General features: G+C 39.8%; 1 protein-coding gene across 2 annotated transcripts in view; it reads right to left on the bottom strand.

Annotated features, from left to right (window-relative positions):
* ptk2 (protein tyrosine kinase 2) overlaps positions 1 to 20,687 on the bottom strand; it is a 42,994-nt gene extending 22,307 nt beyond the window's left edge. Inside the window, exons 1-22 of one of the 2 annotated variants that reach the window (XM_022753455.1) lie at positions 20,598 to 20,687; positions 20,426 to 20,558; positions 20,165 to 20,331; positions 17,528 to 17,615; positions 17,108 to 17,187; positions 16,897 to 16,959; positions 16,706 to 16,760; positions 16,191 to 16,331; positions 15,587 to 15,664; positions 14,568 to 14,675; positions 13,631 to 13,748; positions 13,169 to 13,199; positions 12,102 to 12,172; positions 11,676 to 11,693; positions 10,902 to 10,958; positions 6,882 to 6,979; positions 6,273 to 6,357; positions 5,984 to 6,084; positions 3,970 to 4,085; positions 3,321 to 3,421; positions 3,063 to 3,152; positions 2,655 to 2,859 (exon numbers count right to left, since the gene is read on the bottom strand). In XM_022753455.1, the coding sequence (XP_022609176.1) occupies positions 2,655 to 2,859; positions 3,063 to 3,152; positions 3,321 to 3,421; positions 3,970 to 4,085; positions 5,984 to 6,084; positions 6,273 to 6,357; positions 6,882 to 6,979; positions 10,902 to 10,958; positions 11,676 to 11,693; positions 12,102 to 12,172; positions 13,169 to 13,199; positions 13,631 to 13,748; positions 14,568 to 14,675; positions 15,587 to 15,664; positions 16,191 to 16,331; positions 16,706 to 16,760; positions 16,897 to 16,959; positions 17,108 to 17,187; positions 17,528 to 17,615; positions 20,165 to 20,331; positions 20,426 to 20,558; positions 20,598 to 20,668 (2,075 nt within the window). In that variant the 5' untranslated portion in view covers positions 20,669 to 20,687. The remainder of the gene's footprint in view (positions 1 to 2,654; positions 2,860 to 3,062; positions 3,153 to 3,320; positions 3,422 to 3,969; positions 4,086 to 5,983; positions 6,085 to 6,272; positions 6,358 to 6,881; positions 6,980 to 10,901; positions 10,959 to 11,675; positions 11,694 to 12,101; positions 12,173 to 13,168; positions 13,200 to 13,630; positions 13,749 to 14,567; positions 14,676 to 15,586; positions 15,665 to 16,190; positions 16,332 to 16,705; positions 16,761 to 16,896; positions 16,960 to 17,107; positions 17,188 to 17,527; positions 17,616 to 20,164; positions 20,332 to 20,425; positions 20,559 to 20,597) is intronic. The other variant, XM_022753456.1, reaches the window with a different exon arrangement.
* Positions 20,688 to 23,192: the final 2,505 nt, after the last annotated feature.

Here is a 23,192-nt window from a genome sequence, read left to right as displayed (position 1 = left end):
CAAGTTACACACATTATACCAAGTTTTTTTCTTTTGAGGTAAATGCACAAACTAAAAATAAACATCGGCTCAGAATTAAATCAAACCTACTTGCATGTACATGTTACACAGAGGAAGGTGTTAGTATTTAAGGGGGAGATATCTTCAGAATAATATGTTGCTAAGATGGAGTAGTGATTCATTTTTGATCAGTGCTGTAAAAGCATCCTTGTTCTGGAGAATCTGGCCACAGGGCCATTTTGTTTAAATTCATATAGGGCGATCCTTCCTTGGTCCAATGGTACCACCACTACTAGTATGATCTATCTTTCCATGAGAGGCGATGCTGAAACATAACTTCCCAAAACCTACAGGTCCGTTCATGTCTGAGTGATTAAGAATTGTTATGTCACAGTGTCTGGGAAAAGCTCTACTCATACGGTACCGCTCCTGTATACCGGAAAATGTCAGTGAGCCTTGATGTAAAAGAAATAGTGTGAACTCTTGTTCAACCCTGTCTTCAGGCTTTTTAAAATATTATTTAATCTACTTAAGTTTTGCTGGTTAGCAGGGTTTAAGTGAATACTATCTCTCTGTCCCAACAGGAATCCTGATACTGTTACACAAAGCAGAAGAAAAGATCTTATCAGGCATGAACATATCTTAAAGAGCTTAACTTAACTTGTTGGTCTACCTGCATTTGTGCAAGTGTGTTGGGGAAAATTATGATCTGAGTGCTGGTTATGTCACTTTGGCTGTTGGCATCCTGTGATTAACATTAATTATAATCACATAGTGTAACCTTACACTGGCAGACATAAACCATAAAACATGTCAGGTTCTTTCTTTACTTGCTTTTCCTCTGCTGCCACCTGACTGATGCCTGACACCACACCCCACTGTTCTTGGAATTAAAATGAGAAGATTTTGTGTAGTTTTTTCTCGGTCTTGTGAGCACAACTCTTTGTCTCTTTGATTAAACTTTTCATAAACGGTTAACTGTCTTGCCCAGTTAGTAATATGACATTACATGACTAATGAATAGGTTCTCCCCTTCCTGTTCAAAGGGAAATATCACAATGACGCATTACTCTACTAAGCAAGTTTTCAAATTACTAGCAGTGTTGTCTAGCTCTGCCTTATCTGATCACAACATGCCCAGGATATTGTCTCTTGGTAGATAAGGTCTCCCTACTTGGAAATCTGTCTCCAGGCAAAGCTGGTAACAAAGAAGTGATGTATCATTTAACAAGGAGGCAAGGCATGACCAAGATGTCTAATCTATCTCTGTCATCACTGCATCTCTGTTACTATGCCAACTGTAATGTCCTCAGCCAAAACAGGAGGTAAAATGCAGTCTGTTAAGTATTTAAAGTTTTGATAGGCTCCGTATTCCTGCACATTAGATTTTAGTAAAATCAATACTTAGGTTAAGAAGTGTTAACTCTCTGGTTTAATTTGAGAGACAAAAACGGTGTTTGTTTTACAAACTGTATTTCCCAAGAGGAAATAGTCCTACACTGTTCACCAAATATGGCAGTCAACATCATCGATAACCCTTATAGCAGAAACTCTTAGTCATTATTTCGTTGTTCCAGGCTGCTGGAGTAAAGCCAAAACAATGAAAAAGATATTACTGTCCAAATATTTATGGACCATACTGTATACAACACTGCTGCAGAGAGGGTATGGGCACAATTTCATACTTGACATACAGTAACTGTTGTCATAGTCACAAGTCTACAGCATGTTTGGGATATGAACATTAGGATATATATATTGTTAGCCACAGAATTGTTTTGGAGTGACATTAATAAAATGTCCAGAGCAGGTATACTCTCACCATACAGGAAATTATTTCACCACTGCCTCCATGTCTCTTACTAAAAATGAAACATTCATGTAGTATTTTAAACTAGATTAAATCTGAGCAGACAAGAAGCAATGAAATGATCCACTCTGCCATCTCAATGAAAATAAGAATACATGACCTTAGCTGAAATAAAAAAAAAAAAAAAAAATCACTGTCCCTTTTCTTATCCAGCTGTATTTGACAGTCTATGGAAATTTAATCTGCTGCTCTGACCATCCATCTTTAATGGGTCACTCTGGTCTGATGTTAAACCAGCTGTCAAAGACAAAGGCAGTATGTTTCTTAATTTTAAAGGTATAATATCTGCTGTAGCTCTTTTTCGGCTCTATTTATCATGTCACATTGATACAGACAGACAGTGACACCTGCTGTTGGGAAGGTGTAACAAAACTGTTCACCTGCAAAACATCATTTAGTGTGGAATAGTCCTTTATCTAAACTACTAACCTGAAAACAGCAAGAAAAACACGGAGAGAGATTCAAAGTGATCCAAATCTCACGTCTACACCTATAAAAGACAGACTGAGAAAAATTTGACGGATCAAACTACATAATGCATTTTGTGTTAATTTAATTTGTGCATTGGAGCTATAGCCGACTATGAAGAACAAAAAATGTCTTGGCTCAAATGGACACAACCACATCAAGAGATCTCAACCCTGGAAACATAAATTGTACTTCTTCAGCTGAGTTAAAGCATATATAAGATTATTATCTGACCTTCTCTGTCCCAGGAATCATTCAAATGTTCAAAAGACAAGACAAAGACACACACACATACTAGAACCACATGATTTAGTACCTCAGTTGTGTTTTGAGTTCATTGAATCGCGGCCTCTTGCTGGGATCATAAGACCAACACTTTGTCATCAAGCTGTAGAGAGTAGGAGGGCACTGAGGGGGCATCGCCAGCCGCTCGCCGTTCTCTATCCTCCCAATGACGTCGTTGTTCTTCACACCCTGGAAAGGCTTGATGCCGAACATAAGGATCTCCCACATACAGACGCCTATGGAAAGACAGAAAAACAGCATAAACTCTGTCACTATGCGACAACCACCTATTGGCTTTTACCATGCTGCAAAAACAAGAGACTGAGAGGTAAAAGAGAAACAGGCTTGAAGTAAAAACCTATTTCTACAGCATGAAACATCAGGACACAACTTACACAGAAATGAAAGAAGGAAGAAAACAACATGGACTTAAACTCACCAAACATCCAGACATCACTGGCTGTGGTAAATCGTCTGAAGTTGATGGATTCTGGAGCCATCCATTTAATAGGTAGTTTACCTTTCGATGCTGAAACACAGGGATCAGGAGAACTGAGTTACACGGATCAGTTCAGCTCATACGAGCTCATGAGAACAATAGTGCCTCTTTTTCCACATGTTGTGATAGAAAAACTTAAGATGAGGTGGGGGAGTGGGTTTTATTACCAACTTGTGTGCATGGAGGTATGACTGTTACCTTTGTAATAAGAGCTATCCTCCATGTATCGCGACAGACCAAAGTCCCCCAGTTTCACACAGTCGACTGTCGACACCAACACGTTCCGCGCTGCAATGTCCCTAAAGACGACAAAACCAGAGTAAGAAATCTTACACACTATGACATTTATTCTTTTAATCTACTTGACTGGACATTTGTCACATGAGGTAATAATTCATATTTCTCATGTAACCACCAAAAAAAAAAAAGCATGATAAGATGGTTAATATTCCTAATTCAGCCAGATCAGTTCGCATTTTTATGAGACTTGGCCTTCATATACTAGAAGTTTGTGAAAATATTTTCCTGTATCAGGACATGCCTTCGATTTTACCAACACCTGGCTCTGACTATCTGCCATTAAATAAAATACTTTCACATCCAACTGCCCGTTGTTATTGCAAACAATGACAGAGGAAACAGGAATAATTATTTTATTAATTAATTTTATTTTATCATTTCATTAAGCAACCACTCTGTGAAAGATCTATATAATGTTATGGTGCTCTGGCCAGTTAGCAACACACACCTCAAAAAAACCTCAAACTAATACTTGTTAATGGAACATTAATTTTAAAATGTAAGAATATTCTTGTATACTGTGGTTTCAGGATACCCTCCTTCATACCTGTGTACAAAGCGTTTGCTCTCCAGATAGGCCAGTGCTGTGCTGAGCTGGTAGGAGTATAGGATGAGAGTGGCCAGGTCTAGACTGTACTTCCTCACCTGGAGAAACGACCGTAACTATGGAGAACAGGGAGAAAACACAGACAGAGGGATGTTAGAGGAAGCAGGCAACAGCCATTAAAAACACACAAAGAGACAGAGAGAGAGAAAGCAGGAGAAGCAGAAGTAGTAAATGGAGATTTAAAATGAGTGAGATGGAGAGAAACAGAGGGAGAAACTATGATAGAGTGGAAGGAGAGAGAGGTACACAGTGTGAAAACTAGAGACCGTCTTGTTTTGGCATCACACCAGCTGTGACGGCCGTTCCGACCGATGAGTACTCTGTAGTTTTTCTTACATTATTACATGAGCACTCAATACTCATGGGTCGGACCACACATCTAGGAACTTGGCCTTCATTTTGATCTCAGCTACACACCTGTAAAGTTTGATGACTGCATCTTGCATGGTTGTGATGCTGTCGTGTTGACAAAATCTGTCCACAGACAGACATATGAACACCTGCCACAGTTCTCAGAACTGTTCCCGCTATAGTAGGTGTCCCCAGGAAAACATGTTCACATGATGACACACACACACACACACACACACACACACACACACACACACACACACACACACACACACACCCTAACAGCCCTGCTGTTACAGCTGGTAATAATAATAGCCACAGTTCCATGAAACAAGCTGTGCCATGGTTAGAAAGAACAGGAACTATCTAAGGAGAAATTAGTGGAGATATTATCCTTCTTATTTAACTTGAGCAGTGTACTGCCTGCTGCTGCCCACAGTGGCTTCACAGAGAGTATTCAAACTCCTTCACTTTTTGCACACTTTGTGTTGTGAATTTAATTGTAAATGGATAAAATTGCCATTTTAGCCCATCAGTCTACACTCAGTATTCTATAATGACAAAGTGAAAACGTGTTTTAGAAACTTTTGAAAATTAATTAAATAATCAAAACCCTTAATTCAGTGCTTTGTAGAAGCCCCTTTGGCAGCAGTTGGCAGCTTTGAGTCTTCTTGGGTAAGTCTCTACCAGCTTTGCATGCCTGGATTTGGGCAGTTTATCCCATTCTTCCATAAGCCTGTATGATTGAGTTCAAGTAGATGGTGCAGACCCAGAAGTCACTCTGAAGGAAAGCATTAGTGACTCTAATTTGATTTGGACAGCCTCCTGTCCAGTGTAGGTCAATGAGCAGCACAGTGACATGTGCCTGATCGAAGACCAGACGGGCTGCTGCATTCTGCACCATCTGTAAGGGTTTCACTGTAGTCCTGGTGAGAGATAACCATGGCATGGACAGAGAACTTGGTTGTGGTAAGAGGTGAAGAGGTGATTTTAATATTCTGGAGACATCTCAAGGATAACTTAAGCAGACAGGATGCACCTTACCACAGTTTGGAGCAAAAGGCAAAAACTTCTAAAAGCATGTTTTCATTTTGTCAATATAGGTTATTGGCGTTGATTGATGGGCAAACATGGCAATTTACAACACAATAAAGTGTGGTTTTGAGTATTCTCTGAAGCCACTGTTCATATGAGAAGTGCTGCACTCAGTTGAGATTTGCCTTAAAAATAAATGTGCTTATTAAGAAAACTAATGTCACCAAACAATGCAAACAGAAATAGAACATGATTATTTATAAATATGTTTTCTCAAACCAATTTAAATGTAATTTATTACTTAATACGGAACTCTATGAAAATGTTCAATTTTTATTGAAAAATCCCAATTCAGATTTTCCCCTGGATTTTTGAAACCAAAAATGAGCCAGAGACATTTACATAATTTTAAAATCACACAGTTAAAGTGTATATGGTATTTTTATAATTTGATTTACATACAGATGTCTGAATTAATAATATTTAAAATCCAGTTTTTACCCCATAAAAAACTATTGAATAAAAAAAATAACAGTACACCCTTATACAAATCATATCAGTCTCCTACCTCTCCGAGTGTGCAGAGCTCCATGATGATCCAGACTGGATTTTCTGTGATAACTCCCATCAGCTTCACAATGTGAGGATGGTCAAACTGACGCATGGTCACTGCAGGGAAAGAAGAGGGGAGCAAGATCAGTCCACAAACAGCTTGTGGGTTTTTTCTTTATTATAGGGGCCATTCTTCTGCAAACTGATGAGAATGAGTAATTATTGTCAGGTGGCGTGACAAATGCACACACACACCACACACACACACACACACACACACACACACACACACACAAGGAACTCACAAGCTTCTTGGAGAAACTTTTCCCTGACGCTGTCTGATGTTGAGTTCTTACAAGTCTTCACTGCCACAGACAGAGCTGGGTTCTCCTGCAAGAAACATAAACACCACCACTATTGCAATAGAAGCATCTACATTCAGCATATTCACTGTCTAATAAAGTAATTTATATTCAAGGTAACCAACAAATTTACGTACAGCTTTCTATATAGGCTTATTAAAATATACTTTAGCATATGGTTGATTTCACCTATTGAAATTAAATTATCAGAGTTTTAAGTTTACCATGGTTATTGAATGGAAAGTCCATCGCATCATTTATTCTGAGACAACTATGCTGTATACGTGCAGTTATAGTTCATGTTTGGTTTACTCTTTTTGGTGAGTGTGACAGAGAATAAAGACAAAAGGGGTCAGTAGCAGTTTTTGCCTTTACACAGCAACGATCTCCTGATGTTGATGTTCTCCCCTTTAAACATGGAAGTGTTCAGTTTTCCTCACATACAATATCAGACCCTGTCGCACACTTGCCAAAGAGGGCCAGTGGTGGTAAGTAAGAAAAATAGTTTTACAGTGTGCGAGTGTGAGAAAAAGAGAATGAGAGGCTACGTACCGGGCTGATGTAGACTCCTTGGTGGACGTCGCCAAACTGACCCTCACCTATGCAGCGTCCCAGCTCAATGCGATCCCGCTGAATCTCATAGTCCCGGGCTAGATACATAATAAACACGGACATGAATGCACACAGATACAGACGCACAAATGAGGACAAACAGAGCAGACCTTCAGATCAAACACACATCAATGCCCACACATACACTTTTTAGTCAAGCCTTACATTTACCAAGCTTGTCAGAGTGCTTCACAAGTTTTAAAACAAGTTTTCCAGAAAATGTATTTGATTGTGACACAGTTACTGTTTTTAAGGAGATGCACCTTTGGAAACATTTCAGATCTGAGCACACAGTGTAGCAAAAACTTAATTTCAAGTGTGCAACATTTTGTGTTGCCATCTTTTCTAGAGACAACAAATAATTTATCCTAAATTTCTGGATGAATAAAGTTGAATCCACCTTCCTTCTCTGACAAGCTTGGAGTCATAGCAACAAGCATAGCTCAATGTCAACAGCATGCAACAACAGCATCAGCAAACCACAGCCAGACATGCCATGTAACACAGACAGACAACAGCCAGTAATACTCAATGTATAACATGAATTTCTATGTTAATTCAAATCTAATATGGATAAAGTCAGGTTTGTTGTATAATAGTGAAACATAACCGGCAGGGATTCAAAGCTCACAGGCTGATAAAAGACCGGTTTAACAATATCTTGGTCCAAAAGGAATTTGTACGTGTTACTATGGCGAGTCAAATTTTCATTTGTACTTTCGCCATTTTTTATATTTAGAACAGGAATTTAAAACAGGAATAAAAAGGTCTGTGAAATGTTGGCTGTTGAGAGGCTGGTGGTTTGCTCTGCCCGAAAAGTATGACACTGTTGACCTGACTTTGTCCATGTAATCAGCACATGGATATAACATACATGAAGCTATACATGTCAGTTTACATTTGACAAATCTCACACTTCTCTTTTGTGATGATCACTGTAGTAAAATGTCCGGTACATGTGCGAGTTTTAGAGACAATGATGTCAGGCAACGAGATGCCTGGGGCTAAATGTGGAAATGGGCTACAGCAGACAGTAACAAAAATGTACAGTAGGCCATAATTAATGACTTTGTGCTGTGCCTCTAAATGTCGCTCATGTAACCTGTTATTTAAAAACTCAAGCGTTATAGTTAAACAATGGAGTGGGACTACGCTGTTTGTAAGTGGTTTACGTTTAAAATGATACAGTGTATATATATATATATATATATATATATATGTGTGTCTATTTAAACCGTTTGGTCTCACTGCACTTCCTCTTCTAAGCCAAAGTTATACATAGGAACATGCACTGAGTCAATGTGCCTGGTTAAATGTTATCTAAAAAAATGTTTTTGAATTCTTGCCATGTTCTTATTACCCTGAGCAGTAACTGGGTTTCAACGGCTGTAGGTTGCTTGTGTCATTATAGATTTTTTTTTTTTTGAAAAATGTATCTGGAAACAGTTTGTACCACCTTGTTTTTCCCCTTAAACATTTAATATACACAACAAGATCGATGTCCAACAACTGGAACTCAGTTCTGAAGTTACCACCAGTTTAGCCGAAAACTGACAGCACATCAAACATCAACAGAGGGGGGTCAAATCAACAGGGTACAGAAATAAATTCCGAATTTTTATTTTACAGTCGCAGGCAAAAGTAAAAAGAAAAGGATCACAACAACCACCAAATCAAAGAGCCATCACAATACAACCAAACTAATGGTACGTTCCAATCTTTACCTTGATCTAGTCCATAGTATTCTGGGAAAATGGGTTAGTGATAGGAGACAGAAATAACTAGCTGTGAGTACAGAGAGCCAAACTTTATTGGTTATGAAATATTGTTACTTTAAAAATTGCCATGATTGTGGTTGTGACTGTGATGTAGTGATGCTAAGTTAGGGGTGCTGTTTGCCAGTTTAGATAAAGTGTCCCTGAACATATAAAATAACTCTATATACTCTAACTCTATAATATTTAAAGCCTTTTGGTCTGTTTGGTCTGAAGACGGTTAATTTTTGTTGTGTAGAGCAAACGAAGCAACAAAGACACACACACACACACACCACTGGTGGCCACTTGCTAGTGTAAACAGTTCATAAAAGGAGTGTTTTAAAATGCAAACACAACTTCAACACTAAATTCACCCATCTTATTGCTTGGCAACCGGCTAGTTCACCAAACCAAAACAGACACTCAGGAAAACTGCTCAGACTAGACATGAGTAGATGAATGTGACCTTTGCTGTCTTAAGTACCGTCTGTCAGTGTATTGATCTGACTGGATCATTTCTTACCAAATCATTTACACATCTGTCATGTTTAACAGACTAGTAAATAGCATGTAATAATTTTTGTTTTTGCTCATTTACAGCGTGAACTGTCTGTCTGCTGTTAGCACTCACTTGTTCTCTCTGTATGTGTTTGTGTGTTTATGCCTGTGACTCCACAGGAATAAAGCGAAAGCTATAATTTATGAATGGTCAAAAAGCAAAACCATGTTGGAATTTGGTTGCATGGACCAACATGTGCTTATGATACCCAGGTAGCATTGTGGGGCAGTTTAAATGGGTGTAGTTCTTTTTTTTTTCTTTCAATATCCCAACAGCCCCGCTATGTTATTCACCTTTACTTTGTCCCAGCTGTATTTACCATCCTTGGTGAAGGTGATATCACCCATCTTCACTGCCTCTAAATGTTGCCTATGGGGCATCATTCACTTAGCGTTATTGTCCAAAACCTGGTGAACAGGCAATACTCAGCAGCAACAGCAGCACAGCAGGCCCTCAGATTTACTCAAATCTCCTTTTTAAAGGTGATAATGCAGAGTGAAGTTTATCAGAAACAGCTGAAAGATATTCTAAGGCCAGAGAAGGCTCTGCACTGATGCCTAAAAACAACACAACAACACACTGTCGAACTGAACACTCATGATATAGCAGTGATGCGTGGGACGAGGAGTCTTTTGAAAACTGGTCACTGTAACGTATACATTGTGGCAAGATGACGTGTCAATGCAGCCTTACGAACGAATCTTGTGACAACTCACAAAGACAAATATAGCTTGCTGGCCTAATAATACACAAATAGTAGTATGTGGTTAACGTGGCTTCCCCATTTCTATATTATTGCAACATGTGACCACGGAAAATGTAGATTCATTCAAACATCAGCCATCCTGTTATCCACCCATCTAAAAAGAGTTCAATTCAAAGCTGAAGTCTGAGAGGATTTATAATAACACCTGATATATCATTAAATCCACCCGCACAGTGGAGAGTGGTGAAATGTTAAGAAACTGTCCTTTCCTTGCTCTGCAATTCAATAATGTTGATCTGGATTTCTGTGTTCCACCTGTGCAGTTCAATTAAATAATATAATGGTGTCGAGCATGGTACTTGGTAAGTGAATGATATTTTCACTTCGTATCTAAAAACAGGAGGTGAAACATTTTCACATGCAGCAATAAATGCTCCATTTGACTTTGTGAACGAGTGAACTTCTTCAGCTTTAAATTGATGTCAGAAGGAAAACAGTGATAAAATGTTTTTGCAAAGGGGAACCGGGTTTCTCATGTGACTTTAATGTAGTGTAACAAGATCATCTATTGTCTGGTTTTGAGACAGAATTAAAAAAGCCCCACACAAAAATATTGAAGATAAAATCAAGACAAATTTGATCAGTCAAATACTTTCAAGTAGTGGAATTGACTTGTAATACAGAACATGTGTCCTCACACTGATCTAAACCCAACTTAACTTCAAGTGCCAAAATAGAGACACATGGATCATGTCTCCTTCAATCCTCGCTCTATCAACCAGCCAGCCTTCACACCTAAACACACACTAACAAATTGTCACACACGCACACAGTATGCTATACGATCACAAACTAAGGACTGAACACCTGTCACTTTGTTTCTCCACTTGTCACATAAGCAGCCTACAATGTTTGTGTGCATGTGTGTGCCAACTTACTTGAAGGCATTGTGTAGGTGTCCTCCTCATCTATGATCTCAGCATAGTCGTCAGTTTCTGCAGAGCCAGAGCGAGGTGAGGAGGGAAGAAAAGTTACAAAGAAACATTAAGTCTCGGTTTGTGACACAAAAAAAGAGGCTAATCTAAAACTCCACTTTGACATGACAAGCAGAGACCCCTGGGCAGCGTTCACATTACGACATGGAGGCTATCTTCCTTGACGCCATAAAAAGCAAATGTTCTGTTATCAATACAAAAAGATTTGTATTACCAAGCTTTATATCTGCAATGATATCCCTTGTCTCTACATCCACCACCACAAGCATCGCAACTCATTAAGTTCAGTGAACACAACGTCACAGTCAAAAAAAAAGAAGAAGTGAAAGTGCCAACAGTAACAGAAACACATCCTCAGACAGAAGTACCTTTCCAAAAGACTGTCACCATACCTGACTCCAAACACATGCACAACAATTAAAATGTTAATGTACCACTGAACAGCTTCACACAGGCAATGAGACAGCACAGCAGAATAGAGAGGGAAAGAGAGAGAGAGAGACACAGACGCAAGGAAAGGGGAGGGATGGAAAGTTCATTCTTTCCACAGAAACAAGTTGAAGCAAAACAGGTTGAGTCATGGATAAGGCAGAAACGGACACAGGAAGATACAAGGGGAGATACTTTACACACATACAGTACACTAAATGTGGACACAGAGCAGGAATTCCATTGTGTTACTCATTTAGGAGGGTTAATAGAAAGAATGTTGTTTACCATCGCCACTAGTGTGACCTGCAGAAGCCACATGCAGCAAGAGGGAGAAATGGGAGAGATGCATTAGTTTTACTGTAATAAGCCAGAAAAATAAAGCCAAAGATATTATCTAATGACTTCAAGGTCATTTTCATTTAATTCTGTGTAACTGTGAGTTTGTCAGAGGTCAGCAGACAGTCAGGGCAGAGGCAGTGTGACAGTGACTAAAGCTCTCCGTGGGGACATCTGGCGAGACAAGGACTCTTCACTGGACACACAGATGAGGCTTTATATGGGAAACAGGGTATGCACACATATCTATGAACCCTTTATCTAACTCTTAGCAGTTACTGTCATTCATGACATTTAGCGCAGCAGACAGAGAGGCAAACTGACAGGGGATAAAGAGACCAACAGGCAAGGAGACAGCCAGACAGGGGTTCATACCTGAGACACAAACAGCTCTGGTCCGTACTCCGTCCATCCGTTTTTCCATCCGCTTCTCATGATTTGAAACTCTGCACCAGATATGAGAAAATGATTTTTGTGATTTGGTTCACATCTAAGCCAATGTATTCTGAATGAGCTGCCAGTTGCAGCTATGAAGATATGCGTGGAACCAGAGTAATGAAGGATCCTCCCACATCCTGTTATGTGTGCTGCCTTTTTTGTTTTTAATATAATGAACATAATATTCACTATACGGGCAACTGTATAAACTTGTATCATAAAAGCTACCAAGCTGCAGGTTGGCAGCTTTTAGCTTCAAGATTCCCATTCAATAACAAAACAAATTCTGAAGTGTAAAACAAATCGAGTGAAGGCACTCAATAAAAAACACAAAAGATAACAAACAAGGTTGCCCTGGATAAAGGGAGGAACTGGATGAAGTTTTCTTATGCATCACTAGAACTTTGACTGCACCCCTTTAACCCAGTCACCCCAATTTTGGTGCACCAGCCCGAAAATAATGTACCCCAAATAAAAAGATCACTGTTCTTCATGATCATAACCCTGGTCTTCTGTAAGAGGTAAGCTTTACAACCAAAAAGTCAGAATGAGTATAAGACAAGCTCAACCGATGTCACAGAGGCACAAACATGAGAGAGATTTAAGTCCTTTTTACTGCGCCTATTTTTGGCATAAAAAGGCAATATTAGGTAGTAGTAGTAGTACATTATGTGTGGAAAACTTCAAAGCCATGGCAACAAGAATGAACCAATTCTGTGTCAACATCTGCTGCAGTGATATAGGTCCTGTCTATGCAAAGTAAAATGCTTTGCATAGACAGAATCAGGAGACTTAGAGCTTTCAGAAATGTATAATTTGTCAAGGTTGTGTGAACATCAACTCCAGTACAAACCAAAACACACATTAAGTAGTGCTGCAAAGGCCAAAGTGTCCCATGGGTGGGACAGTGTATTTTAAAATGTTTTAATCTCTGACAGGAAAATGACACCTTGTTTTTACTTGATAGAGGGCACAGTTAGTGTAAAAAGACTCAGCTGACTTACTTGGGTATAGAAGGCAGAGCTCTGTCCCCCTCTGCAAAGACAGAATGAACACGAGTTACAGAATAGGACAGACTGGCTTCATGTTCGAGCAACAACATCACTGTAACCATTTCTATACTGCCATAGTTATTTTTAGAAAAGGCTAACCAAACACCGACAGGTGATTCAAAGTGACAAGTATAAAGCCTCACCAATCACAATCAGACTTGACTACTGTTTGAAAGATGGCTGACTGCAATTTCAGCCCTGTGTACCATTTATAGTATAAGGTAAAACATGTTGGGAATTGTTTTCTTTGCTTCAAGTTTACATTAAAATTAGACAAAAAAAATACATACACACATATACCCAATAAAACAACTAAATTGTACCAGTAAAGTAAAGCAAGAGATCCTATCATATCAAGATTAATTTGGGCACATAGGAGCATAAAATACATCTATGAATGGATCCATGTTCTACCTTTGTGGACTCTGACGATGAAGGAGTGAGTAGCCGAGGAGACGAGCCGACAGTATCCGTCAATCAAGTCAGCCATGTTTTCTGCTGTAGTCAGCGATGCCGTAGTGACTGTGAGAGGCTACACACACACACAGACACACACACAGACACACACACACAGACACACACACACAGACACACACACACAGACACACACACAGACACACACACACACACACACACACACACACACACACACACAGACACACACACACACGGATTAGTGTAAGAGTGGGACAGAGAGTTGCTTCACAGTGACACAATGAGAGCTTTATTAGTGATAATGTCTTCTACCAGTGCACATACACACACACTTTTACACACACAAAAACCCACACAGATACTATAGCACTGATGCACACATGCTTTTCCACGAGTGCTAAGCCTGCTGCGAACACACACCTCCTCTTGACAGACACACTCATGCTGGCACTCAAGTGCAAATGGCAACACACGCCTTCACCCTCCCATGTACCGCTCCCCTCTTTCCCTACATGTCTTCATGTTGTTCCTTCAGTTTCTGTGGTTCTACCAATACAATGTTTACCAAGCAGAGGCTACATCATATTTGTTACACACTGTTGTTTCAAAACTGGATTAAAAGCAGACAGTGCTGCAAATATGATGGGTCTGACACCATTACAATCCAACAAAAATACAATATACACATAGTTTTGGCTCATTGTCATTTTGAAATACACGTGTTTTGGATTATATTGTGTTGTAGCTTAAAATGCCTCAACTCCATGTGAATCAATGGTTTAACAGTTCTTTGCCTTTTGTGATTTAATTCAAATACAACTGAATGTATTACTCTAAACTTAATATCAAAAGTCCTGGCAATGAGTAATGTTTCACAAAGAACCACCCTAGAATGAAAATGGGTTTGTGTTTTTACCTCTGGAGCTCCTGCTACGTTGAGCTGCAGCATGCCTTTCCTGTCCTTCTCTTCCAAAGCAGAGTACTGGATGGACTGAACTTGGTTAAAGTTAGCTAAGTGCGTAGGCTGCAGGGACAAAGACAGATACACAGAAATATCAAAAATCACATGTAACACATTGTTGTCAATGTTGGTGCCGTTCATTCAGCTCAGTGGAAATGATCTGTTCAAAAAAAAAACTATAGATAATTCATGCTACAATGCAGAGGGTTGAGGTGTTTTTTTTTTCAAATTTAATCAGTTAGTCACATGTTTCCATTTTTAGATAAAACAATGCCAACCACAGTAATCAAAGTCTTTTAACACTACAAAGATAATATCATCAAGAGTGAATTTGAATGTGTTTATAAAGGCCATACATGACACGACAAGCTCTGACTCATTTTCACTCAAAGATGAATTTATTAAATGAATCACTGACATTTTGACAGTCTGTCTTAATTAAGGTGGAATGTAATAACTCAATTTAAGCACTGGAGTTATGGTAATGCAGCTGTTTTCTGTATTTTGAGTGGTCACCATAGCGAGCACCTCCTTAGTGCAGCTGTGCGGTTTTCATAAAGTCACTTGGTGATCACACATCTGGCTTTTAGCCCATAGTGTTTGTTTTGTTTCTAAAACTACCAGAAAAACTGGCATTTCAAGACCCCTCTCCACTTGAACAGCTGAGGAGACCAGAGAAAACCTGTGTGTCAAAGAGGCCAGATGAACCAGCAGAGGGCAGTATGGGTGGTTGCCACTGTGCCCTTGCAGTGATCTTTAATAAAAGCACACAGTATACAGTAGGGAAAGGATTCAGCATTTTTTTTTTTTTTTTGAAAGAAAGCAAATTTTGAAATGGTTACATATTTACAGACTGAGAAAAGATAGATCTTCCACGATGAGTTTCTGTACCACTCTTACACTAATCTGTGTGTGTGTGTGTGTGTGTGTGTGTGTGTGGGTGTGTGGGGGTGTGGGTGTGTGTGCATATTCACCGTCGAGCCCTTATCTGTGAGGTAGCTGATTCCTTCCTCTGGTCCGATAGCTAACTCTACTGATATTACCCAACTAGACTGGAGAGAGAGAGGGAGGGAGAGACAGTGGAAGAAACACAGCATTAAAGTAGATGTCATATTTCATCATATCATCTGCTTTATTAACTGAACACAGTGCTGGCAAAAATGTAATATTGATAGTATAATATATACATCTAAATATTCTCATCTATTTTCTATTTTCTATCTATTGCATCAAATGTCCTCTAGGACAGAGGGTTGTTTGCACACAGCAGATGACAGTGATAATACATTGCTGTAGAGAATAGTATAATACAAACAATACAGTGACACTTGAGCATGAATGTGGAACAAATGCAAAAACTGCATTTGCAAACCTCTCCTTGTATCGTTGTGTCAAGCCGTTTAAATTAAAAATGAAACTCCACTCTGCATCTTTTCTACCCTGTGCATGCTAAACTGGCTCTAACCTCCCACCCTCAAGACTTTGAATATATTTTACAGTACTGAAATTGCATGAATGAGCTTCTTTCTATTCATCTTTACATACTACATTATCTCTATGAATTAAGTGTCGCCCTACCCCTAAAGCACATTTGAAGCACTCCTTGTCGAAGCGGTAGATGGGGGAGAGTATCTCAAAGAACTTGTGGATGCTCTGCTCATCGTTGAGGTTAGCAAACTGCTTAAAGGTCTGCTGGATCTGCTTACGAAGAGTCTTTGCCTGACAGAGAGTGGGGAGAAGGAAGAAAGCATTAAGTCTTTCTGGAAGAAGGTTGGTTCAGAGCCAAAAGATGCACAACAGACAACTGACAGGGTGAGTGACAACAGGAGGTTTAACTTAATTCCAGACAATCAGATAATCAGACATTCAGCCAGAGATCCATTCAGTCATCAAGTTGGTCTTCCTGCCAGTCGCTCAGTCAAATAGCTATTGGCTCATCTAGCCGACTAAGCAGGACTAGGATTCCCAGAGAAATTTCTGCCACTGTCACTTCTTTTATCAGGCAACTTAAACCGTAAAATGGAAGGCCCTGACCAGATAGAGAGATAAAAAGCACTGACCCTGTTTCTTCATTAAAAGTGGTTTAACCTCACCTTGAGAGAGTCCAGCAGGCTTTTGGGGAAGAACCTTCTCAAACCAACATCTTTCCTAAAAAGACAGACAGCATCACAACATTTATGTTTGAGTAGCTGAAGTTTACTTTCACACAATTTGTTAAAAATACATTAAATTTAAATTAGAAGTAATAAGATTTACAGTGTGGACCAAATTATATCAATCTTACTCTAGTAGTTCGTAGTTGGATTTCTTATCCAGGGCGTTGCCTGGCATCTCTCTGAAGAACCTCCTGAATAATTCACAGAGAGAAGGAGATGTACGTTGTACAAACAGGATTAAACGATAATAAGATTCATTTTTGTCATTATTGTGGCATCGGAACAAATGTGTGTGTGTGTGTGTGTGTGTGTGTGTGTGTGTGTGTGTGTTTTTCTTACCTAATTTCCAAACAGCCCAGTTTCAAAGCAACATCTTGATCCACCTGATCAGCTATATGTTGCATGTAATCACTCTTTACCTGGAGAAACACATTGTAGAAGCCCAACATTTTATAACAATACTGTACAGATAAAATTTACTGAAACTTAAATGCATTAAATGTAAAATGTGTTGTCTTGTGTAGTGTTCCCATGTAAGAGCGGAGTGAAGGATATCAGTTAGGTATCTGTCTCAAGGTATGCCTGCCTTGATAGACGTAAAAGTGATGGAGGAAGTGACAGAGCAGATGATATACAGAAGAGACAGGTTCAAGAAAATAATACATATCATGATAAACAAAATGTTTTTGTTTTTTTTATTCAGTGGTGTTTCTCAAGGAGGAACATTTTCTATCTCCTCTTTTCCTCATGTTGTCTCACCTGGTGATAGAGGTAGTTGAGAGAGGGTTTGTCTTCAGAGAAATGGCTGAGGTAACCTTTAGGAAGGTACCGCATCCGCAACTCATACCTGAGAATGACAGAGACAATTTGGATGAATAACCACACAGTACTCTCTTACACGCACACACACATCTACACATACACAAGCACGCATAATGAAATAACCTGCAGTATCCAAATTCAATGCCCATCTGAGGCATAAAAACAGAAGGAGTGTGCTTACTCATACATACAGCTGACGCATACACAGACCTCAGTGCATATTAAAGCCCACACTCTGGCACAGTTTGAGGTGTAGAAGAAATGAAAGACACAACAGTCTCAGCTGTCAAAAACCCATCTTTTTTTTTTTTTTTTGTTAAAAACCTAGGATGTGTTGGTCTGAACAACCTGGGGCATTATTTATGCAAGTGACCAGTGTTGTTTACTGAACAACAAATTGGCATTCATTTCAACACTTTCCTTCAGGTTGGATACAGCTTTCTCAAAAATGTCAAATTGATTTGTGCCTCTAACTGGCCAATATGCAAACGACTTAGCTTGGTCGGAAAACTGACATGGTTAAACAAGTTGATACACACAATATCCTGCCGACTCTTACGCAGAACTGTGGCATTTCACAGTGTCGGTGGAGCACAGTAAATGTTGAAGAAAATGTTTGTAGTGGTCCTACCGATCTAATGGCATTTACAGTAATAGTTCCTGATCAGATAAGTCACACACCTAATTCAGACATAATGTATAAATATATTGTATATCATCAAAAGGATGTTATTTTTGTGCGATGACACAGCTGCAGCAAACACAGATGTGCCTTATTGAGCAAAATGTCTCTTGCGCCATCGTCACAGAGAGGTTAAAGTATGTGTCAGCGACAAAAGAGGATCCATGGATCTGGCACATTCTGTGTCTTGCTCAAAGTCACTTCAGTGGGATGGCTGGCTGCCAACACAGGGGCTTAAAGTTGAAAGATTCCCTTTCTACTCACTATGTTACTGTCTGGTGGCACATTGAGACGTGGTTTCATATTTTGCTGACAGTGAACTAACTGAACGTGATAACCTTGTAATGCCATAAAGCATAATGAGATTCCTGCTGTTACACTTGCCAGTTAGCTGTGTCACAGGAAGTATCCAGATGGGCCATCATTGTTTATAGTCGCATATTATTTTATGACTGACATATTGCAGTGACTACAGCTGAGAGAAATGGGTCAGGAGAGTAGTGCGCTGAGCTGCTGTGATGCTACAGGCCTGTAGTTAGATAACAAAGGAAATCAAGGTTGAGGACACAATGAATAAAACATCCCCGTTCTATAATGAATGAACCAAAAAGAGTGTGAGAAGAGAGAAAATGATGCATGTTTGAGAGAAAAGAGAGAGCTGGATAAGAAGAAAAAGAAGACACAGATGCGAGAGATAAGAGAAAAAGGGATGGGGAGAAAGATGAAAGCGAAAAGGAGTGACTGCGAGTGCACGAGACAGAATGAGAAAGCACGCGAGGGAGTGAGAGAGGAGTGAGATAGAGTCAGTCCATCCCCTGGGCTACTGCTGCTGTTCTAACAATAGCTTGGCAGAGGCAGAAGCTCCTGTGGGCTTGCAGCTCCACCGCCCTCCGAGGCAGAGCTGCAACAACTGGCAGAGCTGCTCTGCTGCATGTTAGTGGTGTGAACAACTGGTTCATTTTGAATTCATTTCAATTTTAATGACTTTGGGTGTAACACATTAAATGCAGGACAATGGACTGAATTGTAAGAAGAGCTGTTAACAATATCAACTAGGTATGGCTAAGTGCCGGCACAGTTTGACTGTATATTGAAAACGGACAGAGATGCTTTCAAATCACGAGCAGCACAAAGAACCAATGAATATTCTTTCCTACAGAAAAGCAGATTAGGCAACTGCATCAAATAAATGTCTTGAGTAAGGCTGAACAATCATAATTTAAAGAACTGCTCACTGGATGCAGGCTCATGTGCTTGTGCAATGACGTCACCTTGACCAGATGAATTTAGGTAAATGCCATAAACCCTTAAATCATTTTTGCTATTAACTCCTCGTATTTTCCAGATATGGATGAAACATATCATATAAGGACTTTTAAATCTCAAGAAAATCAAGACAGGGGCCACGGTAAAAGGGGGGAACTCAATATTAAATACTTGCTTGTAATGTGTTTTACTGCTTGTATACAGTGTGTTTCAGGTCTTGGACTTTGCTTTATTGAACGTATAAAATGATTTCATTGGGACCATATGTTATGTAGCTGTAACTTGTAAGATGGGCTTAGTAAAATACTGTTGGTTGGCAGGTTTGTAGCTTAAACAAGTGTAGCTTCTGTACAGTGGAATAGGCCATTTGTAAAGATGACATGTTCATTGTAATGATCTGCTTTGTGTCCTCCTCTGAGGAGGAAGGAACCCTCCTGATAACCTAGAAGTATGAACCCACAGCTACCTAATATCATAATCAACCACAAGTGGGACTGCAACATCCAGACCTGCTCACTGATTTGAGCACGCTGTCTATGCACACACATAAACACTCCTCGTGAGACAAGGGAAGAAATAGGGCGTGGGAGCAGACAGCGAGTGTAAAACACTGAATGCAGTTCTACCTCCACTCCTCCTGGGGGTGCTGTTTCTCATATTTCTCTCTGACGTGAGACACACCCAAATCAGGGTGTAACCAATGGAGAGCATCAGAGTGCAGATGGGTGAGACGGAGGCCCAGAGATGACACACAGCGCAGTTTATGGATCTCTGCTATCTTCTGGATAACACCCTGTTAAATCAACGGTAAATAAAAGAGAAAGTGAGAGGCAAGGACATAATGAAGATAAAGGCATAGAAAAGTAAGGAATGTTTGTGTGTCTTACCCTGACATCTGTAGCATCTCCATGCCTGATATTACTAGCCCAGGTACATGGTTCACTATTTGTCTCAAAGTAATGGAAGATCTTGAGAACTCGGTCCATGGAGCCTGGGGGCCGCTCAAGGCCTCCAGCAGAGCTGCCGGTACCAACACCAGGACCACCAGGCATCCCGGACCGGGATTTAACCCCACAACCACCCGCTGCGGAGTGATTAAGGTTGGGCTCCAAGTAGGAAGACGACGCCATGCCTGACTCAAATGCTCCTGCTGGGGCTAACTTGCCGTCATATTCTGAAAAAGAGAGCGGGATAAACAGAAGACAGGTCAAAACGTGAATCCTTGGTTTACTCGTATTTTGCGAGAGGAGCCTTACACAGAAAAGATGGGGGGACAGACATGTTTAAAAAAAAAAAAAAAGGTGATTAAGGTTTGTAAAAAAACTTTCGTCTGACTACTGAAACACCCACTCAAACACCAGCCTGTCAATCATGCTGCACTTTACATATTTTTCATGACACAAAACAGGTTACATTAATAATTGTAAAGATGTAAAAGAGAACTCATGCACAACAAATCCAGGTGGAAAAGAGATAATAAGACTGTGACAACACAGCAACACTCAGACAACAAATAACTGTCATACGAGAGCGGGGAAACATGCACACTTGCATATACTGCATGATAATGACTGAGCTTGTGTGTGAGCATGAGGAGGGGTCAGTCAGTCATTCAGTCGGTAAATAAGTCAATATAAACCAGCAAAATACTGATGCAAGGTCTTTTTAGATGGACTTAATGGATTCACAGTGCAACATAAATCAGGTGAGTTTCAATAAATAAATCCTCAAACAGTGGTAAACACTGAGGTCAGACTGGCAGGCCAACTGCTTTATCACCCAGGAAGTCAGCGTGGTCAAGCAATAGGTTTAACAGCAAGCCACTCACACAGACTCCAGTCACCCAGCCTGATCATTCAGTCCTACCTGCAGTGCAGAGGCCAACAGGTACAAGCCATACTTTAGTCTTTCTGAAGCACATTTACCCCTCCCTGCCTGTGCGGCTGCTCGGCTGCAATCTGGTGGTTCCTAAAATCTGGCAAGACACACTAAGGTCTGCTGTGGGAAGACTGCTAAATTGTTCTGGACACACTGAAGTTGACTGGGAGTGGCTCTGGCTCATGTTACAGAAGCCTTTCCAAATAAGGATGCCCTGATCTGACTTTTTCTCTCTTGATACAGATTCCAATTTCTCAACTCTCTGTTTCTCAAATCTAAAATAATTTTTATGTCACATTTACATGAGAAAGGCATTGCTGTGGTGCTGTGACAAATGTAACCGATTTCATAGTGACACTGACAAATATACAGTATTTAATGTTAATCTGTAAAGTCTGGCCGATACCCAGCTGGTCAATATCTGCCCTGATACCGATCAGGCAGATTGGAGGATCTCTAAAAATGCTGCAGAACTTAAAAAAATGCAAACCAGAACTAAGAAAATCACAGGCAAAAACCATCTTGCGACAAATTCTTCCCCTTTTCTTTGCCTCCTTTTCACCTATTTATGCTTTTTTTCAAAGTTGTTTATCTACAGCTCACTTCTGCTGTAGTTTCATCTTCATACATCTTTTCCTTGTGCAAGACACACACTCTGCAGCTTCCTGTGTCACACTGTGACTTCCTGGATATCCCAGCAGGCTTTGTTGAGTCATCATCACCTCAGTGACTGGTTTCAGCTGACTGTGAATTCTGGCTGTTTATGTGGTGACAAAAGTAAAATGAATCTGAGAATAATTTAATGGCTCATTTCCAGTATGGTGGATGTTATCTACAACAAATAACTTTCCAAAATACCTGTCCTATAAACCATGACCTATAAAATTGTGATCTGCATCATCGTCTACCAGGTTATTCAACACTCTAAGATCTCTTTATTTTTACTGGATGATTTATTGTATCCACCAAATATAGAGACAATAAACACGACTGACAGTTACTGTCACCCCAGGTTGTTTCAATACTTTACTGCAGCAAGCAAAAAAAAAATCATCTTTTTTTAACATCACATCACTACATTCAGCATTTTTCTGTATTATGCTCAGGTCACGGCCAGAACACTTCATACTGAGGAAAAAAAGGAAGAAAGAAACAGGCAGAAACATGGAGACTGATCCAGGGAAAGTTGGCTCAGCATTTTTAACAGCTTGACCTACAGTTGCCTCTTCAAAGACAGCAAGTAAAATACATGCCATGTGCGTGTGTGTGCGCGTGTTTGTGTGTATGTGTGTGTGCGCACAAGGACTGCAACAGAAGTGTAAAGCAGGACATTATGCATCTAATAACTTGACTCAGCATTCTCCTGTAAGAATTTGCTATATCAGTACTGTGTGTGTATAAAACTATGGGTATGTGCATAAGTCCGATACACATTATTACATCCACAGACGCCCGCAGAGACATTGTGCTAGTTTTCTCATTTAGTCTTTACTGTCATGCTTGTTTCCTCATCACATCCATATTATCACACTTTTCTTACTGTTATTAACCTTTTTGTTACTATTGTTTCATTGTTTTATGAATCAGTCGCATGTTATTGTTTTTCTCCGTAATCTCCAATTGAGATGCATGTATACTTTGCAGAATACGTAGAATTAACTAATGATTTGTTTTTATCTTTTGTGTGAAAGTGAGCTCATACTGAAGATTTGATGATTAGAAGTTAGTGTGTAATGGTCACAGGCACGGCCATAGACCCAACAGACCCTCATTCAA

Source organism: Seriola dumerili, unplaced genomic scaffold (genome assembly GCF_002260705.1).
Source record: "Seriola dumerili isolate Sdu_G_001 unplaced genomic scaffold, Sdu_1.0 BDQW01000191.1, whole genome shotgun sequence".
Lineage (NCBI taxonomy): Eukaryota > Metazoa > Chordata > Actinopteri > Carangiformes > Carangidae > Seriola > Seriola dumerili.
Note: the sequence above shows the minus strand (reverse complement) of the source record. Positions and strands in the feature narration are given on the sequence as shown.